Below are 20,232 nucleotides of genomic sequence, written 5' to 3'. Positions count from 1 at the left end.
CTGGGGGCGTGGCTCAGTGGTAAGCCCCTGCCTAGACTCACCCAGTGAGGGGCTGGGATGTGGCTCAGCTATAAAATGCTTGCCTAACATATAGTGTCTTGGCTTCATCCTCAATAATGGGGGGAAACAAACAACACCTTAATTACATAAGCTAAAACTCCTTTGTCAAATAAAGCCCATTCCTGGGTTCCAGGGGATGTCTTATTTTCCCAGCAGAGTGAACACTAGTCAGTCCACTACAGTAGGTGTTGCTCCCTAACTCTGTGGAACAGGACTGAGGCTGACCCTGCAGTATGGACAGCTTCAGGGCCGAGAGAAGCCCACACAGCCAGATCTTTCTGCCAATGCCCTCATGGCTGTGTTTTCTCTCTCTTCCCTGCGTGTTCCCCACTCCCTACTCTCCTTGTCTGTGTTGTCTTGCATTTGGAAACATGGTGGTCTCCAACATGAGCTTCTCCAAGTCACCACATCTGCCTGCCTGCCTGCCTGCCTGCCTCTCCTAGGTGCTCTCCTCAAGTCATTTGGTCTATGACTGAGCCCTCTCCTCTGCCTGGGTTTCTATCCTTTGGTTTTGCTCTGTGCACAAGTGACCCTGTATATAGGGCCCCTGGTGTGAGACTCCAGGTCTCTTTCTCTGACCTTTTATACTTGGTGTCTGTGTATCTTTGGATCCTGTCTGTCCTTCATTTCCTGCCTGAATGCGCGCTCTCTCTCTGTCTCTGTATCTGCATCCATCCTTGCTGGCCCACCTGGCTCCTCTAATCTCATAGGCGGGTCTCCCTGCTTCTGTCTCTAATGTATTTCTCAGTGCTTATCTCTCTCCACCTCTCTGTTCTTCTGTGACTTAGTCATTCTTGTTTTCTGTGAGCTGTTTTGTTTAGACAGGGTCTTTCTCTGTAGCATAGGATGCCTTCAAATCAGTCTCCTGAATACTGGGATGGAAAGTGTGAGCCACCATGCCTGGTCTATGAATGTATATGTCTTTGTCTCTTTTCCTATGACCTGACATCATGCCTTCTAGTCTCTCTGTCTCTCTTTCCTTTCTGCATAGCATCTTGCACACTTGCTTCTAAGCACATCTCTCTGTGTCTCTGTAACTCTGTATATGTCTCTTTATTTGTCTCTCCTTGCCTGGTTCTGACCTGTGTCTATCTCTCTGTCTTTCCCTGCTTCTTGACATCTTGCTTCCCCCTCCCCCTTCAGTGCACCCTGTCCCTCCTTCCCAGCATCAGCTCACCTCCAGCCTTTCTCCTCACCCTCCAGCCCCCCAAGCCTCTTCCTCCCAGTCCTGCCCAGCAGGCTTTCTGCCCGCCAGGCCCCCAGCGCCTGGTCCTTTCTAGCCTTGGCACATAGAGCTGGGGGCCTCGGCTCCGTCGGCTGCACTGCACCTCCCTTTCCAGGGCTGGGCCCAGGGGTGCCGCTCTTTCTAGCGCTGAGACCCCCAGCCAAACATCAAACCAGTGGGAGCAAGTGGGTGGGTAAGAGGAAAGCAGGACCAGAGGTGATGGAGGAGGGGGTGGGGAGGAAGAGGGGAGGTGGAGATGGAAAGAGGGAGAGGCAGTGCAGGGCGAGGGAGGAGGTGAGATAGAAGGAAGAAGGGAAGGCAGAGCCGAATAGGGAGGAGGAATAGGACGGAGGGAAGAAGAGAAGGCAGGGTGAGGGAGGAGGCGGAGGGAGAGGAGCGCACGCGGCGAGTGCGCGGCCGGGTTCGCTGGTTGAGAGCGAAGAGGGGGTGTGCATTGGCACCGAGAGGGACCCGGGGCCGGCGAGGGCGATCGCAGCTTCGGGAGGTAGAAAGAGTGCAGGGCGCGGGCCCAGGCGGGCGAAGGAGTGAGCGTCAAACGGGCTCTGGGGTGCACGGTCCCAGCCCTTGCATCTCGGGAGCTGGGGCTCCCGTTCTGGGGACAGCCAGGCTGGAAGTCCCAGGAGAAGGGGAGGGAAGAGCTAGGGGGTCGGGCGCTGGGAAAGGGTCGCTCCGAGGCCTCTTGGATGGGGGGTGCCGCTCGCCTGAGCGCCCCTCAAGCGCTGGTACTCTGGGCCGCACTGGGAGCGGCAGGTAAGACCTGGGGGTGCTGGCAGCATCCTCTGAGGGAGGGGCGGGTGGGGTGCCTAGGAGAGGGATGCAGCTGCTCTCTTCCCAGCTCACATCGGACCCGCACCTGATCCGGAGGACTGGTGGAGCTACAAGGAGAATCTCCAGGGAAACTTCGTGCCAGGTGCAAACAGGGTGGAGACCCAGAGTCCGACCCCATATCCCTAGGCGCCGTTTTCCCCAGTTTCGGGAGCCTGGGTCCTCGATCCTCTCATCTTCCACCGGACTAATGCTCCCAGCCCCTGCCTTCTTCCCTCAGGAGTGGGGCCCAGCCTCTGAACCTCAGCGGCTCACCATGGGACATTATACATGCGCATTTCAAGTAGTGAGTGGGAGTGAGTGCAAGGAAAGTGTGGGGGTGGAGAAATGTGTGTGTTTGCAGCCATAGACAGGTCCTATTCCTGCTGGAAGGCACAGACTCGGTAGCTCAGGTCCCTGTCCCGCCCCCTCGCCCGGGGCTTCGAAGTCCTCTTTTATAACTCTTCTCCCCTAATATTCTTATCCAGCTGTGGGACCTGGGAGACTAAAAGAACTACAAGTCCCATGGGGCTACGGGGCAAACCGGAGATTGATGAGTTGTTTTCACCTCCGAGGCCTACTGGGAGTTGTAGTTCTGTTTTTACATAGCCCTTTTAAAGATGAGAACAATATAGGAAAGGCTTGGAGGTATTATGAGTTCCTAGGAAAGGATTCCAAAATTCTTCTAGGAATCAGGATTCTGGCTCTCATGTCCTTTCTCTCTTAGACCCCAAGCTCCAGATTTCCTCCCTCTTACTTCCTTCAGCTGGGGTTATCCCTGCCCCAATCCACACAGCAGGTCCTGCCTGGAATCCAGCCTATTTTTGTTCCCACAGGGCCTCCCTTCTGGGGCCTGGTGAACGCTGCCTGGAGCCTGTGCGCTGTGGGGAAGCGGCAGAGCCCTGTGGATGTGGAGCTGAAGCGGGTTCTTTATGACCCTTTTCTGCCCCCGCTCAGGCTCAGCACCGGGGGAGAGAAGGTAAGGAGCTTTGAATAGAGTGGGTCTAAGCAGAGGGACGTGTGTGCTGAGTTGGATGGTGAATTATGGGGTATAAAAGATACTGGCAAGATGGAGAGAATGCTCCTTAGTCTCTGAAGATCACCCGCCCTGCCTTTTCCCACTCCTTTCCTCGACCTCCCATGTTTACCCAAGCAGTGAAAACAGAAGACAACTCATGCCAAGGATTTGAAAAGGCTGAACAAACCCACTAATCTTCACAATGACCTCCAAAGTAGCTACTATCTTAGTAGCCTCCTTTTATGGCCCAGAGAGTTGACGTTACTCGCCTGGGGTCACACAGCCATCCCACCAAGTGCCCTGGTCTCAGTGTCTGTCTAAGGACTCTGCTGCACCTTTTCTGTGGTAGCGCCTCAGACTCATTTTCTAGGCTGTACCTCGGTGCCTCGGACGCGCTTTCTCACTAGGCTCGCGGGGTCCGCCCTCATCCAGTCCTCCTGCTAGGCCTTCAGCTCTGCAGTCTGTCAGACCAAAGCCCCCACCCCCATGTGGAGTACACCCAGGAAGCTGAAGCAGGGGGCGGGACAGTTCAAAGCCAGCCTGTCTCAAAAAAGCCAACAAAAAATAAACTGTGGTGAATCCCCGTGACTGCCTGCAGGACCTTGCATCAGGCCCCGGGAGCATTTACCTATTCTTTCGTTGTTCACTAGATTCCATCCAGTTCCACAGGTCGGCTCCTGGCTTGGCCCGTGCTCTTCCCTCTTCCTGGAATACCTTTCCCCACTGTTTATCCTTCCATCGTCCAAGTGTTACCTCCTCAGGGATGACTTCCCTGACTTCTCCAACTAAGCTGGTGCCCCATTAGACCGTGTCACCAGTCTCTATTCCTCCTAGTTGAGTGCAGGTGTCACCACCAAGCAGCCAGTTTTGTAGTTCCCCATCCCCACGTCTCCTCTCTCTTCGCCCAGTGCTTTATTTTTAGTGTTCACTGCAGATTGTAGCAACTCAATATTTTTATTTTATTTTATTTTTTAAAAAAGCCTCAAAATACCCTTGTGTATGTTGGGGGGAGAAGCCTATGAGAAGGTCAGAGGGTAATTTTGTCATATGTTTTCTCCTTTTGCCTTTATGTGGGTCCCAGGGGTCGCGTTCAGGCCATTAGGTTTACACAGCAAGCACTTCACGCACTGAGCTATATCGCAGGCCTTTATGCGTTTTTCTTGTTCTGTTTTTTGGAAAAACTCACTCTATAGCCCTGTTTGGACTTGAACTTAGGGCAAGCCTCCTGCCTCAGCTTCCTCGGGGCTGGGATTACAAGCCTGAAACAGCAGTCATGGTTCAGTACTTGTTCACTGAATTAAGTCATCATTGTTGAGCACCTCAGAAGATACTGAGCCTGGGGAACAGCTCATGTCCACGCTGTATTAGATAATCAGACTCGGGGAACGAGATGAGTGGAGGATGGGAGAGGTTCATCTCCCTGTGTCTCCCAATAGCTTACACTTCTCCCGCAGCTCCGGGGAACCTTATACAACACTGGCCGCCATGTCTCCTTCCTACCTGCATCCCGGCCTGTGGTCAACGTGTCTGGGGGTCCCCTTCTCTATAGCCACCGACTCAGTGAACTGCGGCTGCTGTTTGGAGCTCGAGATGGTGCCGGCTCCGAACACCAGATCAACCATCAAGGCTTCTCTGCTGAGGTGGCGACCCCTAACCTGACCCTCCACACTAGATCACCCTGGTTTCTTAGCTTACGGTTCGCCCCATCCTTCTACACAGGGCTGCCTCTCCCTACCCTACGTACTAATCCCTGGTGCAGTCCTGGACACCGAAGGCCTGAGAGTTGAAACCATCCATCTTCTCTGGCCCTTCCGCTAAGGAGCCCTTCTCTGTGCTTCCTCTTCCTACCCAGGTGCAGCTAATCCACTTCAACCAAGAACTCTATGGGAATCTCAGTGCTGCCTCAAGGGGCCCCAACGGCCTGGCCATTCTCAGCCTCTTTGTCAACGTGAGGGAGGCATGATGGGCAACTGGCTTCCAGGGTGTGAGGGACAAGGGAGGCTGGGAGGCTAACCTGGGGTGGTGGGTCTCTGTGGAGCCCTGGGCTGCTGTCTTCCTCGCCTCGTGCCTCCTGCATAGGTGGCTGGCAGCTCCAATCCGTTCCTTAGTCGCCTCCTCAACCGGGACACTATTACCCGAATCTCCTACAAAAGTAAGTCCCCAAGCTGGGGGTGGAGTCCCAGCTACGAGGGAGGCTGAGGAAGGAGAGTGACAAGGCCAGCCTGGGCTACTTAGCAAGATCCAGTGTGAAGACAGAAAGGGAGGAGTGGCTGGAGATGCAGCTCAGTGATGAGGGCCTGGTTAGAATCACCCAGTGAGGGGCTGGGGTCCTGGTTCAGTGGTACCTGCTTAACATGTCTGAAGCCTTGGGTTCAGTCTCCACATGGCAACAAAAATAACTAAGTCCCTATGTATTGGTTGTACATGTGGGCTCCCAAGGGACCCCCTTTCACATTGGCTTGATATCTACACAGATGATGCCTACTTTCTTCAAGACCTGAGCCTGGAGCTCCTGTTCCCGGAATCCTTTGGCTTCATCACCTATCAGGGATCTCTCAGCACTCCTCCCTGCTCTGAGACTGTCACCTGGATCCTCATCGACAGGGCTCTCAATATTACCTCCCTCCAGGTGACTGACCTCCACGTGTGCATGCTACCCCTAGCCTGAGCACCCTCCCTTTCCACTCACCCGTGGTTTCTCTTGAGGCAGATGCACTCCCTGAGACTCCTGAGCCAGAATCCCCCCTCCCAGATCTTCCAGAGCCTCAGTGGTAATGGCCGGCCCTTGCAGCCCCTGGCCCACAGAGCCTTGAGGGGCAACAGGGACCCCCGGCACCCCGAGAGGCGCTGCCGAGGCCCCAACTACCGCCTGCATGGTATGCTTCGTGTGTACCCCCCTTCTCCATGTCTTGATAGTCTGCACTCATTCCCAGTTGTGTCTCAGTGTGACATGTCCCTCGTACTTTCTCACCTCTCAGTATGGAACAGTAGTGCAGCCCACCCCTCTTCGCAGCTTAGTGCTAAGGCCTGACACCCTCTGATTTCCTTGTGGTACAATTACATACTGGTCCATGCTCTCTGCAATATTGTCACTTTCCAAGATGGTACGGTCCAAGTCACCTGCTTACAAATGGTATGACCCTACTTAAGGGCTATAGTCTTGACAGCTATCCCCTTTCTGAGAATCAGTGTGGTACAATCCCTCCGTCTTCCTGAAGGTGGTTGTGCCCCGGGGAAATCTGTTGGCCTCTTGTCTGGTTTCTCAACATGGTACGGCTCAAATGACCATATCCCCTTCATGTATTACTACCCTTATGCAAACCAGCCTAATCTGCACGTCCCACGTGGCCTTCTTCCCTCCCTATATGGTCCGGTCCAGGAGCTGACCATTTTCACCAACTTGGTATATTCCATTCCCCCTTAGCAGCCTGACTGTAGTACAGCCCTATGCGCTCAATTCCCACACCCCTCAAGCCGGTGCTTTCTTTTGCAGTGGATGGTGGTCCTCATGGTCGCTGAGACTCCCCAACGAGGATTACGCCCGCCTGTTCTGAGTTTCCTCACCAGGGGAGGGGAATTCACCCCAAAACAAAGCTATTAAAGGGAGTGAATGTTTCCAGTTTCTCGGTGGTTTGATTATCAGCTGCGATTGAGAAATATCTAGATATTAAAAAATAATCCTTCCCGAAGCCCAGGTCTTTCTGCCTTAACCTACTCTAATTGGTTAAGCTTTTTTCCTCAAACAATGAGTCTGTGAACACGCGGCTCCTTTAAGGGGCACCCCTCTTGCCCAACACCCGCATCCGGTAGCACGCGCAGAGCCATGTGCTTCCCCCGTCTTCCTGTCTCATTGGCTCGAAGTGGGTCACGGTCCCGCCTCCAGCGCCTCATCCCATTGGCCATATGTAGGTCAGTGTCCCGCCTTCTTCCAAAAGGCGAGGCAATTCCACAAGTTCAGCCCCTCACGCGCCTCCAGGGCCTTGGCAGATCCCTTAATTTCATTGGCTGAGCGTCTCAAGGGCTCGAGACACGATTGGCTCTTGCTAGCAGCCGGAGGGAGGCACGCGGCTGGGGTGCATGGCCCAAGAGAAGGGAGGGGGCCCGGAGGAGGGGCGCGCGCTCTGGCGTCGGGTGTTTTGGTTTGGATTTTTTTTTTTTTTTCCGCGAAAGAAGTTTGCTTTGGCCACGCCTCAAGGCTGCCGCCTCCTCCTGCCCCCTCCTCCGCCCCTGGGTGCACACCTCTGGGTGCAGATTGCAAAGCTCCTTTCTTTGCGAGAAGTGCAAAATTGGCTAGAGCCAGAGTCTCGCCCACCTGGTACAGAAGGAGCGCGCGCCTGTGTCCCTTGGGGACCCACAGTTGCAAAGAGACAGCTGCTTGATTTGGTCACCCACTCGCCCAGACTATAGGAGCCTCCCGGGACACTCTTGAGTTGCACCTTTCTGCAGAGCAGACTGTTTGAGCCCCCGCAGCGCTCGTAGGATTTGAAGCGTTCTGATACTGGAGGCTTGCTCGCCGCGCTCGCCCGACTCTGGGACACATTCGTCCGAGCCACAGGAGTGTGCGGGTGACTGACATATCATCTCTTCGACTCTCCATGAGCTCATGAACCTGGGAGCAGGTGCCCGGCAATGGCGCGGCCTCTGAGCGACAGGACCCCGGGCCCCCTGCTGCTGGGTGGCCCGGCTGGGGCCCCCCCTGGCGGGGGAGCGCTGCTTGGGCTGAGGAGCCTTCTGCAGGGAAACAGCAAGCCCAAAGAACCGGCCAGCTGTGAGTTCTAGTCCCACTGTTTAGAGACTACTGTTGGGGTGGTGGTATACGGCACCTATCAGCTAGGTGTCCCATCTTTGCTAGTCTTTATTTGGTCACTTAGATCTTCCAGTCCTTCAGGGTCCAGGACCAAATATGACGCTTGGAGGGCCTAAGGGTCAAGTCCCCAGAGTGTTCCTCAATGAGGACAGAGTTTAGGTGCCAGACCCTCTTTCTTCCCTTTGGCCTCCTAATCTGGACCCCTGGAGTCCTAGGGGAAGGGAGGGGGTGTGTCGGATGCTCACACGGTGCAGACACGGGCTTGGGCGGGGCCTCACAGGGTCACATGGAAAGTAGGGGTGAGGAATGTGCCTGAGCAATGGAGCCCCTTCCAGCGCTAACAGATTGTGGGGGAGGGGATGAGGATACCGGGGGTGGGGGAATTACTGAGCTGTCACTTTTTTTCTCTCTCACCTGCCCAACCTTTCACCCACCTTGTCACTAAACCCTTCTTTCTAAACTCCCATCCTCGCTCTCTGGGTCGCTTTCTTGTGTCTCTTAATCCCCTCCCGGGTCTCTAACCCTATCCTTCTGTATACTTTTGTATTTTACCCCTCTCTGGGTCCCGGTCTTCCTGACCGTCTCTATTGCTGGGGCCTTCTTCCTCTTCTCTCTCTGGGTCTCCCCAAGCCCCGTCTTCATCCCTGTCTTCTTTTTCTGGGTTCTCTCCCTGCCTGTACCCACCTCCCTGGGTCTTTACCCTACGTCTCCCGTCTCACTTCTCTGTATCTCCGCCATATCTCTGACTTGGGGTCCCTCCTGTGTCCCTCCACCCCATCCGGTCTCTCCCTGGCCTACAGGTCTCCTGAAGGAAAAGGAGCGCAAGGCAACTCTGCCCTCAGCCCCCGTCCCGGGACCCGTCCTGGAAACGGCGGGCCCAGCGGATGCCCCAACTGGGGCGGTTAGTGGCGGTGGGTCCCCTCGGGGGCGCTCAGGGCCTGTGGCTGGCCCGAGTCTTTTTGCGCCGCTGCTGTGGGAACGCACTTTGCCTTTCGGGGACGTGGAATACGTGGACCTGGACGCCTTCTTGCTGGAGCACGGGCTACCGCCGAGCCCGCCGCCCCCCGGGGGCCTGTCGCCGGCACCCTCTCCAGCGCGCACTCCCGCGCCCTCCCCTGGGCCCGGCTCTTGCAGCTCCTCTTCCCCCCGCTCCTCGCCCGGGCACGCCCCCGCGCGGGCCACTCTGGGAGCCGCCGGCGGCCACCGCGCAGGTGCGGCGAAGGGGCGGGGCTGGCGGGCAGGGAGGGGCCTCGCGACACTTTTGGAAGTCTGCCCAATGAGATGCTGCGATCCTTTAGGGGACTTGGGTCCCCAAATGCGAGAGGATTATTCAGTGAGAGGATGTATTTTTCTCTAATACAAAAGTTTCCTCATGTTCCTGGAGCCAAGACTAGAAACTCAGAACACCTTAGTTACCTGGAAAGTACTAACTCCAGAGTCTGGGTCCAGAATTTTGGGAAACCAGATAGGACTGGACTTCAAGGACACCTAAAATGGGAGCGAGCAGGCCAGAGCGGGGTACTAGGTTCCCGGATTCTGCCCCCAACCCCCAAGTGGAGGGTGTTGCATCCTGCCTCCCAGAGTCTTGCAGCAGAGAATGTCGGGATCCCGATTCTGGATTCTCCAGAGGAGCTCCCCATATTCCTGCGTTGGGGACCTAGTATCTCAGAACTGTGGGAATCTGGATGGCCAAGAGCTTGACAGGCCGGTTCTCCCACGATCCGCCCCCCCCCATAGCGTGGGGTGGGTGGGTAGAATCATTGTAGCTGTTGGAGCTGAGACCAAAAGGAACAAGAAGGGAGGCGATCCCTATCAAGACAAGGAGTCTCGATGTGGGACGCCTGGGTACACCTGTCCCTGATCCGACCTCCAGGCAAAACCAGTGCTGCACATTCCCTCGCCACGTGAGTCCTCCCTCCTTACTGCGCGCACGCGCTCTCACGCGCGAGGAGGCGGGGCCCGGGAACGTGCGGGTGCTTGGTGGGGAGGAGGGGAAAGGGGAAGCTGTAGGCCACACGTGACGCGGCCCTGAACTGGTGTCCTCGGCTGGCCCCGTCTTTTTTGTTCTTAAAGACACAGGAGTCAACCTTTTTTAGCCAAGCTCCTGGAACCTCTATCACTCTTAGTAGTGAGTCTAACAAGTCTAAGCTCTGAACAAGGATTCAGTAAGTAGGACTCAGACAAGGCAGTGGGAACAAAAATAACGCTGAATTTTAAGTTTTGGGTTTTAGAAGACTCACGGGATGTTTAAGGCCAGTCATTTCTGCCTTACTCATAATGATAGAATTGCCTTCGGTGGTTCTTTGTCACAGGATTAATGCTGACAGGATTTGTGTTAAGACAGCAGAAAAGCCTGCCCTGTGGTGGATAAGATTGGGGGGCGGGGGGCTCTGAGGACGCAGTCCCCAAACTAAATACTCACCCATTCAAGTGATACGTATTTCTCTAGGCTTGACCTCTAGGGACACACCCAGTCCTGTGGACCCAGACACCGTGGAGGTGCTAATGACCTTTGAACCTGATCCGGCTGATCTTGCCCTGTCAAGCATTCCAGGCCATGAGACTTTTGACCCTCGGAGGCACCGCTTCTCAGAGGAGGAATTGAAGCCTCAGCCAATCATGAAGAAGGCAAGGAAAGTCCAGGTGCCCGAGGAACAGAAGGTGAGCATGACCAGGTGTGGGCTTGGCCCTGCTCAAAGCTGTGGGAAGCTTCTCTCTCTGGGAGGTCTCAGAGCTTCGTGGCCTTCGTTCACGAGGCTTCTGGGGACAGATTTTATCCTGAGAGTCACAAAGATGGTGTCATTCATTGTGACCTCCAGTCACTTGGACCCATAAACCAGTCCTCCTGTGGACAGGGGCTCAAGTTTCAAGAGGCTCTGTCACCAATTCCAGTTTTCAGTGGTTGCCCCATCAGCCTGCTTCTCAGCAGCTGGCCTGGTCTTTGGCTTTCGGCCTGAAACATCCGCAGAACTGCTTCTGCCTGGGTGCGGACATGGCCACCCTTGGGCCTGGAAGCCATCCTCTACCAGCCATCTTCTGACGTGTGGCAATTTTAATGGCAAATGCATTTTTCCAGAGTTCTGCTTTTCTTGCTACTGAGGTCTCTCATATCTCTGTCATGGCCTTGTGTGCAACATTGCTATTCCAGCATCTAGTTCCACCTGAGAAACCTATTCCATGAGTGGTTTTCCTGCTGCAGAGCTCAGCTGTTGCTAGGGAGTGGATGTGTCCTAGCAAGCTGGAGCCCTTAATTAAGAGGAAGCCTAGGGAAGGACCTTTTCCACCTGAGTGAAGGACCCAGGGTCTAATCCTCACAGGAAGCTACAGCCCCTAGTTCTTCCATCAGTCAGGTACCAGAGGGAAGGGATGCAGATAGCTCCCTGACCTCAGTTCAAGGGTGGAAGGAAAGAGACTGCATCTACTTACAGCTCGTGTTTACTTTCTGATGAGATGAGGTTGCCTTGGCAACCAGGACACCAAACACCATCACTAGGGGAGCTATCCTTAGCAACCAGGATCTGGAAAGGTGATGTCTAGGGCAATGTGCTTTTCAATAAGCCCTCAGACCCTGAAGGCCTTGTTGCTAAGTAACACATCCATAGCAACCAGCTTTCCATAGGTCCTTGTCAAGTCTTGCTCTGTACAGTGGAGAATTTGAAGACCAGCTTTTTACATATGTGTACCTGGAATCTACCTATCTCTAGCTTTCTGCCAGAGACCTGTTCTTAGCAACCAGGGCAGCAGAAGTCTGGGTATCCATCCCAGCAAGAAGCAGTAGCCCTTAGGCCTCCCTCACTGCTATGCAGAGTCGGATACACAGGTTCCTTTTGCTGTATCTCAGTGCCCTTCCATCCCTCATCCCCAGGATGAGAAGTATTGGAGCCGGAGGTACAAGAACAATGAAGCAGCCAAGAGGTCGAGAGATGCAAGACGACTCAAGGAGAACCAGATATCTGTGCGGGCAGCCTTCCTGGAGAAGGAAAACGCCCTGTTGCGGCAGGAGGTGGTGGCTGTGCGGCAGGAGCTGTCCCACTACCGTGCTGTGCTTTCACGATACCAGGCCCAGCACGGGACACTGTGAGGCCACTTCCACCCTGCCAGGGCAGAGTCCTGTTCCTTGTTCAGACTTACACCTGACACCCCCCTTCCTCCTTGTCCCATGGCCAATGGTCTGGCCAGCTAGGTGCCCAGGAACGTCATGATGCAGACAAATACATTTATATTTTTAAGAAAAAGCTAGCCTTCCCCCACCTCCCTTGTGGGGGTGGGGAGGGTCCTGTGTGCACTTTTAGCACGTCGGGGAACCCATCCATCCAACCGCCTCCATCAACACAATCCTGAATAAATCTTGAGAACCCAGGAGCCAGCTGTTGTGGCGGACAAAGCAGCTACTGGCTCTGACTCAAGGCTGCATCAGAGTGGGTGCTGCTACTGCTCTCCTTATAGGACCACAATAACTGAAAGGGATGTCAGACGGAAGGGTGCAGGTCCAGAGGAAAGCAACACCTTTATTGCATAGACCTTTTCAATTGCTTTTTAGACTAGGGACAGGGACACACAAGACACAGAACATCCCACCCCTAACTGGCCAGGAGAACATTAGTGCAAATCTGGGGACCACCTGGGGGAACCTGCCCCTCAAGGGCTGATTGGCCAGTCAAGTAGAGGCACCGAAATAGGCAAGAAGAAACCCTGGCTGGACAGTAAGCTGAAGAAGCCTTGCTAGCTCATACATTCCAGGCCCCATCATTGGACATCAAGAAAGGCAGATCCCACCCTCAAGCCTCTAGGGTCCTCTGGGAACTGAGGGTCTGGAGCACTCTCTACCCTTGCAGTTCTGAGTTCAGGCCCCACTTCTACCTATAAAAGGTAGACCTTAGCCTATGGGGTTCTGGTCCCACCAACTTGGCATGCTTTCGGCTCATTCAGGCTCGAGGCTTTTGACCTGCAGGCCCAGTGAGCAGTGTGGCGAGACTTGGATGCACCTGTGCCTGTATTGGCCCATACTCTACTAATTCCCCATCTACAGTGAGCACCCCACGAGGCGTGAGTGGCTCAAGGCGGAAGGCACGTGCTGCAGCATAGCCCAGATGTGGGCAGCCCAGGCTGAAGTGGTTTCCATGTTCCATGGCCAGCAAAATGCGCAGAAGTGCGGCCCGTGAGATGCCGCTCCGCACCCAGCACAGGTGCACCACGCCATCGTCAAAACGTGCGTGTGGGGCTGCCATCAGGTCTGCGCAGAGGTGGCTTGGCAAGATGGCCAACATGAGTACAAACTCCCCCTCTATTGTCACCCAGTCTTGGGGCAGTGGAGAGCCCAGGGGAGGGAGCAGGTGGTCCGCTGGGCCCCAGGTAGAGGCTTCTGGAGCACTGTGGATGGGAGGCAGCAGCCCTGAGGATGCTGGCATTTCTGGGGGCCCTTCGGCGATGGGTGAAAGCTGAGCTGTTTTGAAAGCGTTGGGGGATGAAGGCAGCAATGGGTCTGGGGACAAAGGTGCATCCCCAGCTCCCCCCCAGTCTCCAGTCAGCTCTGGACCACCACCATTGAGGGACAGGTCAGGCAGGGGCTCAGGGGAGCCAGGGGAGGCCAGAGCAGGCTGGGGAAGGGGCAGGGGCAGGTCAGACACAGATCGATGAAGAGGTGAGTGGGTGGTGGCTGGGGCTGGGGCCGGGGCCAAGGCTAGTTCTGACTTGGCTCTTGGCAGACCATGGCCTGGGACGGGCAAGGCTGGTTCTGTGGTAGCAGGGAGGTAGGAGAGACGTCCACGGTAGGTATGCAATGTGGCCAGGCCTAGCACTGCACCCAGTGTGAATCGAGCACTGCCCAGGGCTCTGAAGCGCTCGCTGTGAATGTCCACATCTGACAAGAATCCCCAGGCAACTGACAGGAAGGAAAAACAGCGGGATCCTGAGGCTAGCGTCACAGAGAGCAGGTCCAGAGGATGGCTGCCACCCCGGCAGAGAAGAAGCGAGCAGTTGAGCAACAGGTCAACACCAACAGTCTGCTCAAACCTTCACAATCAGAGAGAGGTGTCACAGTGGGAAAGGGCAATGAGGAGTGAGACACAGAGGGGAAAGGGTGGCAGGTGCAGCAATGCCTGCCACCAGGAGGCATAACCCGGAGCCCCCCATAAGCACCCCTGACTGAAGGTATTCTGCAGGCCAGCCACAGAACTTGCTCTTGGGTAAGGGGTAGTGGGTGCTGGATGATAAGATATCAGACCCTGAAGTCCCAAAGACTCATCCCTCTCTTTAGCAGGTATCCCTAGCTGTCTCAGCAGCAGTCAACATACCCGCCATGATGGTTAACTGCCCCAGCTAGTGCATTGCCCGAACCACAGGGGAGGACACCAATGGGCATCCGCACAGCGTCTTCCCAATCTGGGCGGTCGAGGAGCCCATTCAGCACCTGCAGTTGGGATAGGGCTGCCTGAGTCCTGGCCTCCCTCTTCAGTTCCCCCAGGGCAGGGTTAGGGTGTCTGTAGCTCTACCTCATAAAGCAGCCCATCTCCGGACACAGTGACAATGCCTTCCCACTCACTCAGGCTCAACCCCTGCACCAGCTCACGTGCATGGTTTTGTCGTTCTAGGGGGGCAAATTGAAAGGTTAGTCAGGAAGCGGTCTCATGCTATCACACCCTCCAGAAGACCCAGGAGTATCCCTCCTTCTCCTACCGCCAGCGGTCCCCTACCTGTCTGTATGAGGTTGAAGGACAGCCCAGCTTCAGAGATCATGGGCACCACGTGGTCCATACAGCGCTGCCAGGCCAGGCCCCGCCCCCCAAAAGGATTGACCAATAGGAGCAGCCTGGGCTTCCGGGGCAGCAATTCAGGGGTGATTTCTAAAGCAGATGGGAGGAGAGAGAAAGGAAGGGATGAATCTTGGAGAGGTTGGAGACCTGGCCTCCTCCCTAGCAACAGTATCTGTAAATGGGTCCCAAGGCGACTTGATAAGTAAAGGGCAGGAACCCAGGGCCTGCTGGGAGCTTCTGCCTCCCTGCTGTCACCTGGCTAGTAAGGTCAGACCAGTTTTTTCTCACAGGTGCTAAGACAAAGGGTTGGTTGTGAACGAAAATATGTGCCCTTTGAACCTGTGTGTAGCAGTGGGGAAAGAAGGCACGATCCCTGAACAACTGTGAGCCCCTAAACAGTGAGGCTCCTATGGGAGGCAGGCAACCTGGGTGAGGGAGGCTGTGCTGGGAAGCCTCCTCTCTGTGTAGAGTGGAGCCACAGGACACCTCTGAGCTGCCTGAAGGTCCTTGAGACCTATATTGTACTTCTCAGCATTCTCAGCGGCCTGCTGCCACATGCCTGGGAGTCTTACTCAGCTGTTGTCCAGACGCTATATTGTCAAGGGAGGGACAGACAATGGAGCCAACAGCAGAGAACTCACTAGGCTTCTTTCTGCTGTCTCTCATTCTTCTGAGAGACCCAAAGAGACACAAAGTACAACACACAGGAACACACGGGAACACCACATGGCTCTGGCCCACCATCTTACCCTGGTCCCCAGACAGAGGCACTCCTCGGAGGAGACACATGAGAGCAGTTGCCCAACGCTGGGCCTCTGCACGATTCTCCACATAAGTGGCGGCCCCGTCGGCCCGGAAGGTACGAGTAGCTCTGCGCCGGCCCCCGCGCCGGCCACGTGGGTAGGTGTAGATGCAGAAGTAGGCTGCAGTGTCTTCGGGGCTACGGCTCTGCAGAGTGCCACAGCCTGAGACCTCGTCCAGAGGGACTAGACCATCTCGGGGCCGGGCTTCTGGCTTTGGGCGCAGTCGCTGTATGTGTAGGGCTTGTGTCGTGAGGGTGAGGGCAAACCTGGGGCCATGGGCTGGGTAGGAACCAAACTCGCCGTGCAGGATCGGAGTGCTGGCAGCCACTGGCAGGAGTGGTGGTGGGGCCATGACGACCTTGGTTCAGTCCCAAGCACTTCTAGACTCTTGGCTTGTGGTCAGCTCCTGATCCAGCCTCTGTGGGGAGGAAGACAACAGTCAGAATCCAGGATCCCCATAGTAGTTGGGGGACAAGAGAGGCCTTGAAAAGGGGACAGTCAGAGTGTGGGAAAGGACACTTTAACTCTGTTGCAATGACTAGTTAATAGCCCCTGAAGGTTAGGCAGAGTAGTGCATACGGGCAGCACCAAGGAGTCAAAACACAGGTTTGAGGACAGCCAGGGGATACCTTGTTTAAAAACAGCAACAAAACCCATGTCAATCAGAAGACAGAAAAAGGGACCAAAGGGTAAAATCCCTAGTATACCAGATGATGGCAAAGGCTTCGGGGAAAGACTGGATGACAAGGCAGAAGAAAAAAAGGCTGAGACAGGAAGAGGCTGTCCCCTTCCACACACTGAGTCATTGCCCAGTGGAGAGGGGAGTACCATGTAGACACACAGGCACAAGGAAGAAAGGGACAGCTCTGGAAAGCAGAGGAACACCGATCGAAGACAGCAGCTGTGGAAGTACAGGCTGCTAAAATACTTAAAAGGAGCTGAGCAGTGGTGGTTCACGCCTTTAATCCCTGCCCTGGAGGGAGAGGCAGGCAGATCTCTGAGTTGGAGGACAGCCTAGTGTACAGAGTGAGTTCCAGTCAGGACTATGCCCTTTTATCTAAACACTGTGGGGCGGGGGGGAGAAGAACTTAACTGGGGAGAGGAACTTAAGTTTCTCACTCCAATAAAGAAAAAGAACGTGACAGAGAGGTCAGAGAGGGAGCAACCTGTGGGAGCCCAAGGGAGTGGTCACCAGCCTATCTGACTGGAAGCACTAACCTGGGTGTCTGGCCAAGTTCTCTCCAGGAAGAAGGTGAGCCAGGACTGAGCCCCTTCTCCCGCTCAGCGAAGGGTTCCAACCTCCTAATTGCTCACCTTTGGCAGTTCAACCCAGTCGCCTGACTAGTTTGTCACCTTTCCCAGGCCCACAGCAGCCTGGGACACGCCCCCATGAATACTGTCCCTCAGGAGCTACCTCTGCCCGCTGCTCTTGGCCGCTCCTTTAATGCCCATGTATCTGCCCCACCCTTAAAAGCTGTAGGGACCCGTATGAGGCCCTCAAATCAGACAACACAGAGCCTTATAAATGCTCCATCTTAGTCTGGGTCTCGGACTCCCAAGGCCCCAGATCTTGGCTCCACCCACAGGTTGCGGACCGAGCACCGTTTGTCCCCGTATCCCTAGCCTGTACAACCCACTCCAGGGCTGCAACGCAACACCAGGTCTGAGTTTGAGTTTCTATCCCAGGGCCGGACCTGGTTGCAGTTTCCAGATTTCACCCAGTGTTCCACACTGGGCCTGAGTGTCCGCCCCTCTAGGGTCACCCCGAACCCCACAACCTGCGTGCACGCTGCGACGTCCCGGCAGCCCCTCCAGAGTCTGCACTACCACCCCCCCCATCAGGGGTGGGGGAAGGGTGTGCATCCGCCAGCCAATGGCTGCACTGAGTCCAAACCGCACCAATGAGAGAGTAGAGGGGCGGAGGCATACGCCTTCATAACTACGCGCCAGGGCCGGACGGATGACGACGGAAACTGGGCGGGGCTTAAGCCCCCATCATAAGTGAGGGCACACACGCAGCAGAGGGAAGGACGTAGTCGAAGGCAAAGCTTAGCCCGCCATCTTTGGTGAGGTCAAAACAGGCCCTCCCCAACAGAGTCAATAAAAAGAAAAGGGGTGTGGAGGAGGAGTTCTTCAACCAACTCTCCAACATTGGTAACAGTGGTAACAGAGCAAGGCAGAGATAGAAACTGAGGTGAGTGTGGTGGTATCTTGTAATCTTAAAACTTGGGAGGCTGAGGCAGAAGCATCGGGAAGTGCAGAATCTGCCTCTGCTGCTTCTAACCAGTTATGTGACACCCTGTACCAAACAAACAAACCCCAGAAAATGACCAACACAGGTGGAGACCATTCTGGAGCGCTAACCAGGTCTGGGAGGCTCATTGATTTACGAACTGCGTTGGACTATAGCCTTCGAGAGGAATGTGATTAATATCCCAGGAAACCACCATGTGACAAAACAGCTTCAGGAAAAAGCATAGAGAAGGGAAAAGGTTGGAAACCCAGAGTTGGAAAGGAACTGAGCCCAGGGGAAAAAAAAATGTTGACATAGACAGGCGAGGAAAGGGTGGCAGGAGACCTGAAGAATTTGAGACACAATTGGGTGTGGTTTGTGTGCACCGGGAATGTACAGGTGTCTAAATGCACCTCCCACATGCTAGACAAAGCATGCACACACCAAGCTACACTCTCATAAGGCAGGGAAAAAAATAAGTGGAGAAGGTAGTCTGCTTATTGCCAAATTACACCTTGCATCCGATCCAATCAGCAACCACCCCAGGTAAGGTGCCAAGCCATGACGAGAGGAGGATCATGTGAAATGCAGAAACCCGTGCGCGATAGAGCTGCTGAGCTCCAAGAAAACCCCAACCAAAGGAGTTTTCAGCAGAGAAAGGGGAACAGGAAAGGAGAAATGCTCACTCACCCAAGACAAGTGACCTCGCCCTGGATAGCCTCAGCAGCCCGCCTGTGAGAGAAAGGACTACTTATCCTGCCTCTGGGGGAAGTCTGAGGCCAGCAGCTGAAGGGCCTTGGCAGATGTTCTCACCCATAGTCTGACAATCAGACTCTAGAGCAGTGGTTCTCAACCTTCGTGATGCTGTGACCCTTTAATATAGTTCCTCATGTTGTGGTGACCCCCCCAACATAAATTATTTCATTGCTATAACTGTAATTTTGCTGTTATGAATCGCAATGTAATATACAGGACAGCTGACATGCAACTCTGTGAAGGGGCCCCCACCCACAGGTGAGAACTACGGCTGTAGATAGAGTCTTACCAGGCTCCACTGCCCCTTGGATTCAGGGGTCTGGTGGGCACCCATACCTCTGCTCTGTCACAGTAGGGCCTGAGCCCCAAACCGGATGTAGAGGTGGCTTGGGTAAAGAGTCGTCCGTCCCCGTCCCCCCCCCGCCCCTGAGCTGGGGACCGAATCCAGGGCCTTGCGCAAGCGCTCTACCACTGAGCTAAATCCCCAACCCCAGGTAAAGAGTCTTGCTTACTCACTGTACAGTCTCAGGTAGGGGCTCTGAAGAGGAGGGCACATTGCAGGCTCAGTGTCCCAGAGCCAGCATCTCCCATCCAGCTGGCCTGTCTTGTAATACTCAAGTTCAAGTAATTCTACCTAACACTCTGTACCAAGTGTTGACTGAAGACTCTTACAGACCTGTACCATCAGGGAAGGCACCCAAACAGGTGTCTTTTCATCACTCTCTTATTCCAAACAAGGGGAAAAAAAAAACATAGAAAATGACTTACCCAAGATCACAATTTTAAATGGCAGAGCCAGGCCAAGTGTTGAAAGACTGTGATCCCAGTTACTTCCGAGGCTGAGGCAGGAAGACTGAGTCAAAGCCAGGCTGGGCAACTTTGTGAAACCTTAACTTAAAGGGGGCGGGTGGGGAGTGGGTAGAGCTGGCACCAGAAGTAGCTTACTATCTGGCTAGGTGCCAACTGCCCAGTTTTGTATCTTTGTCTCTCCTTCTGCCAGGGTTTCCCTCACCATTTTTCCTTCTGACCCTCAGGCCTCCACACATCCAACCACCGTCATGGTCTCTATTTCATTCTCTCTAGAGCTTGCTATCTATCCGCTTTCCAGCCCCAGGAGCTCTGAGTGCCTTCTCTGCACATCAATATGTACATCGAAAATGTTGGGCCGGTTCAACCAGTCTGGTTTGGGGGGAGGGAGGAGCCGTCTCTAATGAAGAAAACTAAGGAGAGATCCGGGAAGAGATCATTTAGGGGCAGGGGAAAAAGCTGAACACAAAATATTGAAAAAAAAAATGATACTATAGGTTGAACCGCAACAAGAAAGTCTCGGGTAAGAGATCTAGTAGGACTTCCTGAATTTCAGTTCCGTCTAGTAAACTGAGAATAAGGAAAAGGCAGCCGTGAATTTAAGGAAGTGCCGGAAGTGTGAGATTTTTTCCTTCAGGCCCCGACAAGCCTCACCTCCAACTCACAGCCCACTGGGTCCTCCGCGACCACCGAGAAGCGGTCGGTGTGCGGCCAGAGAGTCACCACGCGATTCCTCCCGCTGGCTCCAAGCATGTCTCTCGTTCTCAGGTCCCTTTATCCCTGAAGAGATAGAGAACAAGGACTGGGAAAGGCTAGAGAGGCTCCCAGCGACCCGTCCCTTTCCTCTGGCTGGTTTCTCTTTGATTCTAGAAGCCCTGGTTTAGTCGGTCATCCAACAGACCATAGAGAAACCCAAATTGTGGTAGAGCGTCGCGTCGCGCTCATG

The 20,232-nt window shown here is 54.7% G+C and overlaps 3 protein-coding genes across 9 annotated transcripts; 2 read left to right on the top strand and 1 right to left on the bottom strand.

Moving 5' to 3' along the window:
* Positions 1–1,600: 1,600 nt before the first annotated feature.
* Positions 1,601–6,750, top strand: Ca11 (carbonic anhydrase 11). 4 transcript variants are annotated; one of them, XM_032893619.1, is made up of 9 exons: positions 1,601–2,056; positions 2,142–2,216; positions 2,947–3,089; positions 4,583–4,768; positions 4,981–5,076; positions 5,208–5,280; positions 5,603–5,757; positions 5,839–6,004; positions 6,622–6,750. In XM_032893619.1, the coding sequence occupies exons 1-9, from the start codon at positions 1,990–1,992 to the stop codon at positions 6,645–6,647; spliced, it is 987 nt and encodes a 328-aa protein (XP_032749510.1). In that variant the 5' UTR covers positions 1,601–1,989; the 3' UTR covers positions 6,648–6,750. The 4 variants fall into 4 exon arrangements, with proteins under 4 accessions (XP_032749510.1, XP_032749509.1, XP_032749512.1 ...); XM_032893618.1 differs by having other exon boundaries at positions 4,948–5,076; XM_032893621.1 differs by lacking the exon at positions 5,839–6,004 and having other exon boundaries at positions 5,603–5,772.
* Positions 6,751–7,313: 563 nt separating this feature from the next.
* On the top strand, positions 7,314–12,295 carry Dbp (D-box binding PAR bZIP transcription factor). The gene is made up of 4 exons (XM_032893615.1): positions 7,314–7,896; positions 8,736–9,146; positions 10,385–10,596; positions 11,801–12,295. Exons 1-4 carry the CDS (start codon positions 7,758–7,760, stop codon positions 12,014–12,016), a joined length of 978 nt encoding a protein of 325 aa, XP_032749506.1. The 5' UTR covers positions 7,314–7,757; the 3' UTR covers positions 12,017–12,295.
* Positions 12,296–12,423: 128 nt separating this feature from the next.
* On the bottom strand, positions 12,424–20,059 carry Sphk2 (sphingosine kinase 2). 4 transcript variants are annotated; one of them, XM_032893609.1, is made up of 6 exons: positions 19,941–20,059; positions 15,437–15,908; positions 14,628–14,777; positions 14,427–14,521; positions 14,229–14,344; positions 12,424–13,947 (listed from the first exon to the last, which is right to left on the bottom strand). In XM_032893609.1, the coding sequence occupies exons 2-6, from the start codon at positions 15,840–15,842 to the stop codon at positions 12,861–12,863; spliced, it is 1,854 nt and encodes a 617-aa protein (XP_032749500.1). In that variant the 5' UTR covers positions 15,843–15,908; positions 19,941–20,059; the 3' UTR covers positions 12,424–12,860. The 4 variants fall into 4 exon arrangements, with proteins under 4 accessions (XP_032749500.1, XP_032749501.1, XP_032749499.1 ...); XM_032893610.1 differs by lacking the exon at positions 19,941–20,059 and adding an exon at positions 19,248–19,405; XM_032893608.1 differs by lacking the exon at positions 19,941–20,059 and adding an exon at positions 16,709–17,359.
* Positions 20,060–20,232: the final 173 nt, after the last annotated feature.

This window comes from Rattus rattus, chromosome 2 (genome assembly GCF_011064425.1).
Source record: "Rattus rattus isolate New Zealand chromosome 2, Rrattus_CSIRO_v1, whole genome shotgun sequence".
Taxonomy (NCBI): domain Eukaryota; kingdom Metazoa; phylum Chordata; class Mammalia; order Rodentia; family Muridae; genus Rattus; species Rattus rattus.
The sequence above is the reverse complement of the archived record's forward strand: the minus strand, read 5'-3'. Positions and strand labels throughout refer to the sequence as shown.

Excerpts from the sequence above, each read along its gene's own strand:
- Ca11 (XM_032893618.1), top strand. The coding sequence starts at position 1,990 with ATGGGGGGTGCCGCTCGCCTGAGCGCCCCTCAAGCGCTGGTACTCTGG. Across the intron at positions 5,077-5,207 it reads TTCTCAGCCTCTTTGTCAAC|GTGGCTGGCAGCTCCAATCC; the intron begins GTGAGGGAGGCA and ends CCTCCTGCATAG. Across the intron at positions 5,758-5,838 it reads TCAATATTACCTCCCTCCAG|ATGCACTCCCTGAGACTCCT; the intron begins GTGACTGACCTC and ends CTCTTGAGGCAG.
- Dbp (XM_032893615.1), top strand. The coding sequence starts at position 7,758 with ATGGCGCGGCCTCTGAGCGACAGGACCCCGGGCCCCCTGCTGCTGGGT. Across the intron at positions 9,147-10,384 it reads CGCCGGCGGCCACCGCGCAG|GCTTGACCTCTAGGGACACA; the intron begins GTGCGGCGAAGG and ends GTATTTCTCTAG. Across the intron at positions 10,597-11,800 it reads AGGTGCCCGAGGAACAGAAG|GATGAGAAGTATTGGAGCCG; the intron begins GTGAGCATGACC and ends CCTCATCCCCAG.
- Sphk2 (XM_032893609.1), bottom strand. The coding sequence starts at position 15,842 with ATGGCCCCACCACCACTCCTGCCAGTGGCTGCCAGCACTCCGATCCTG. Across the intron at positions 14,522-14,627 it reads CTTCAACCTCATACAGACAG|AACGACAAAACCATGCACGT; the intron begins GTAGGGGACCGC and ends TTGCCCCCCTAG. Across the intron at positions 14,345-14,426 it reads GAGATGGGCTGCTTTATGAG|GTGCTGAATGGGCTCCTCGA; the intron begins GTAGAGCTACAG and ends TCCCAACTGCAG.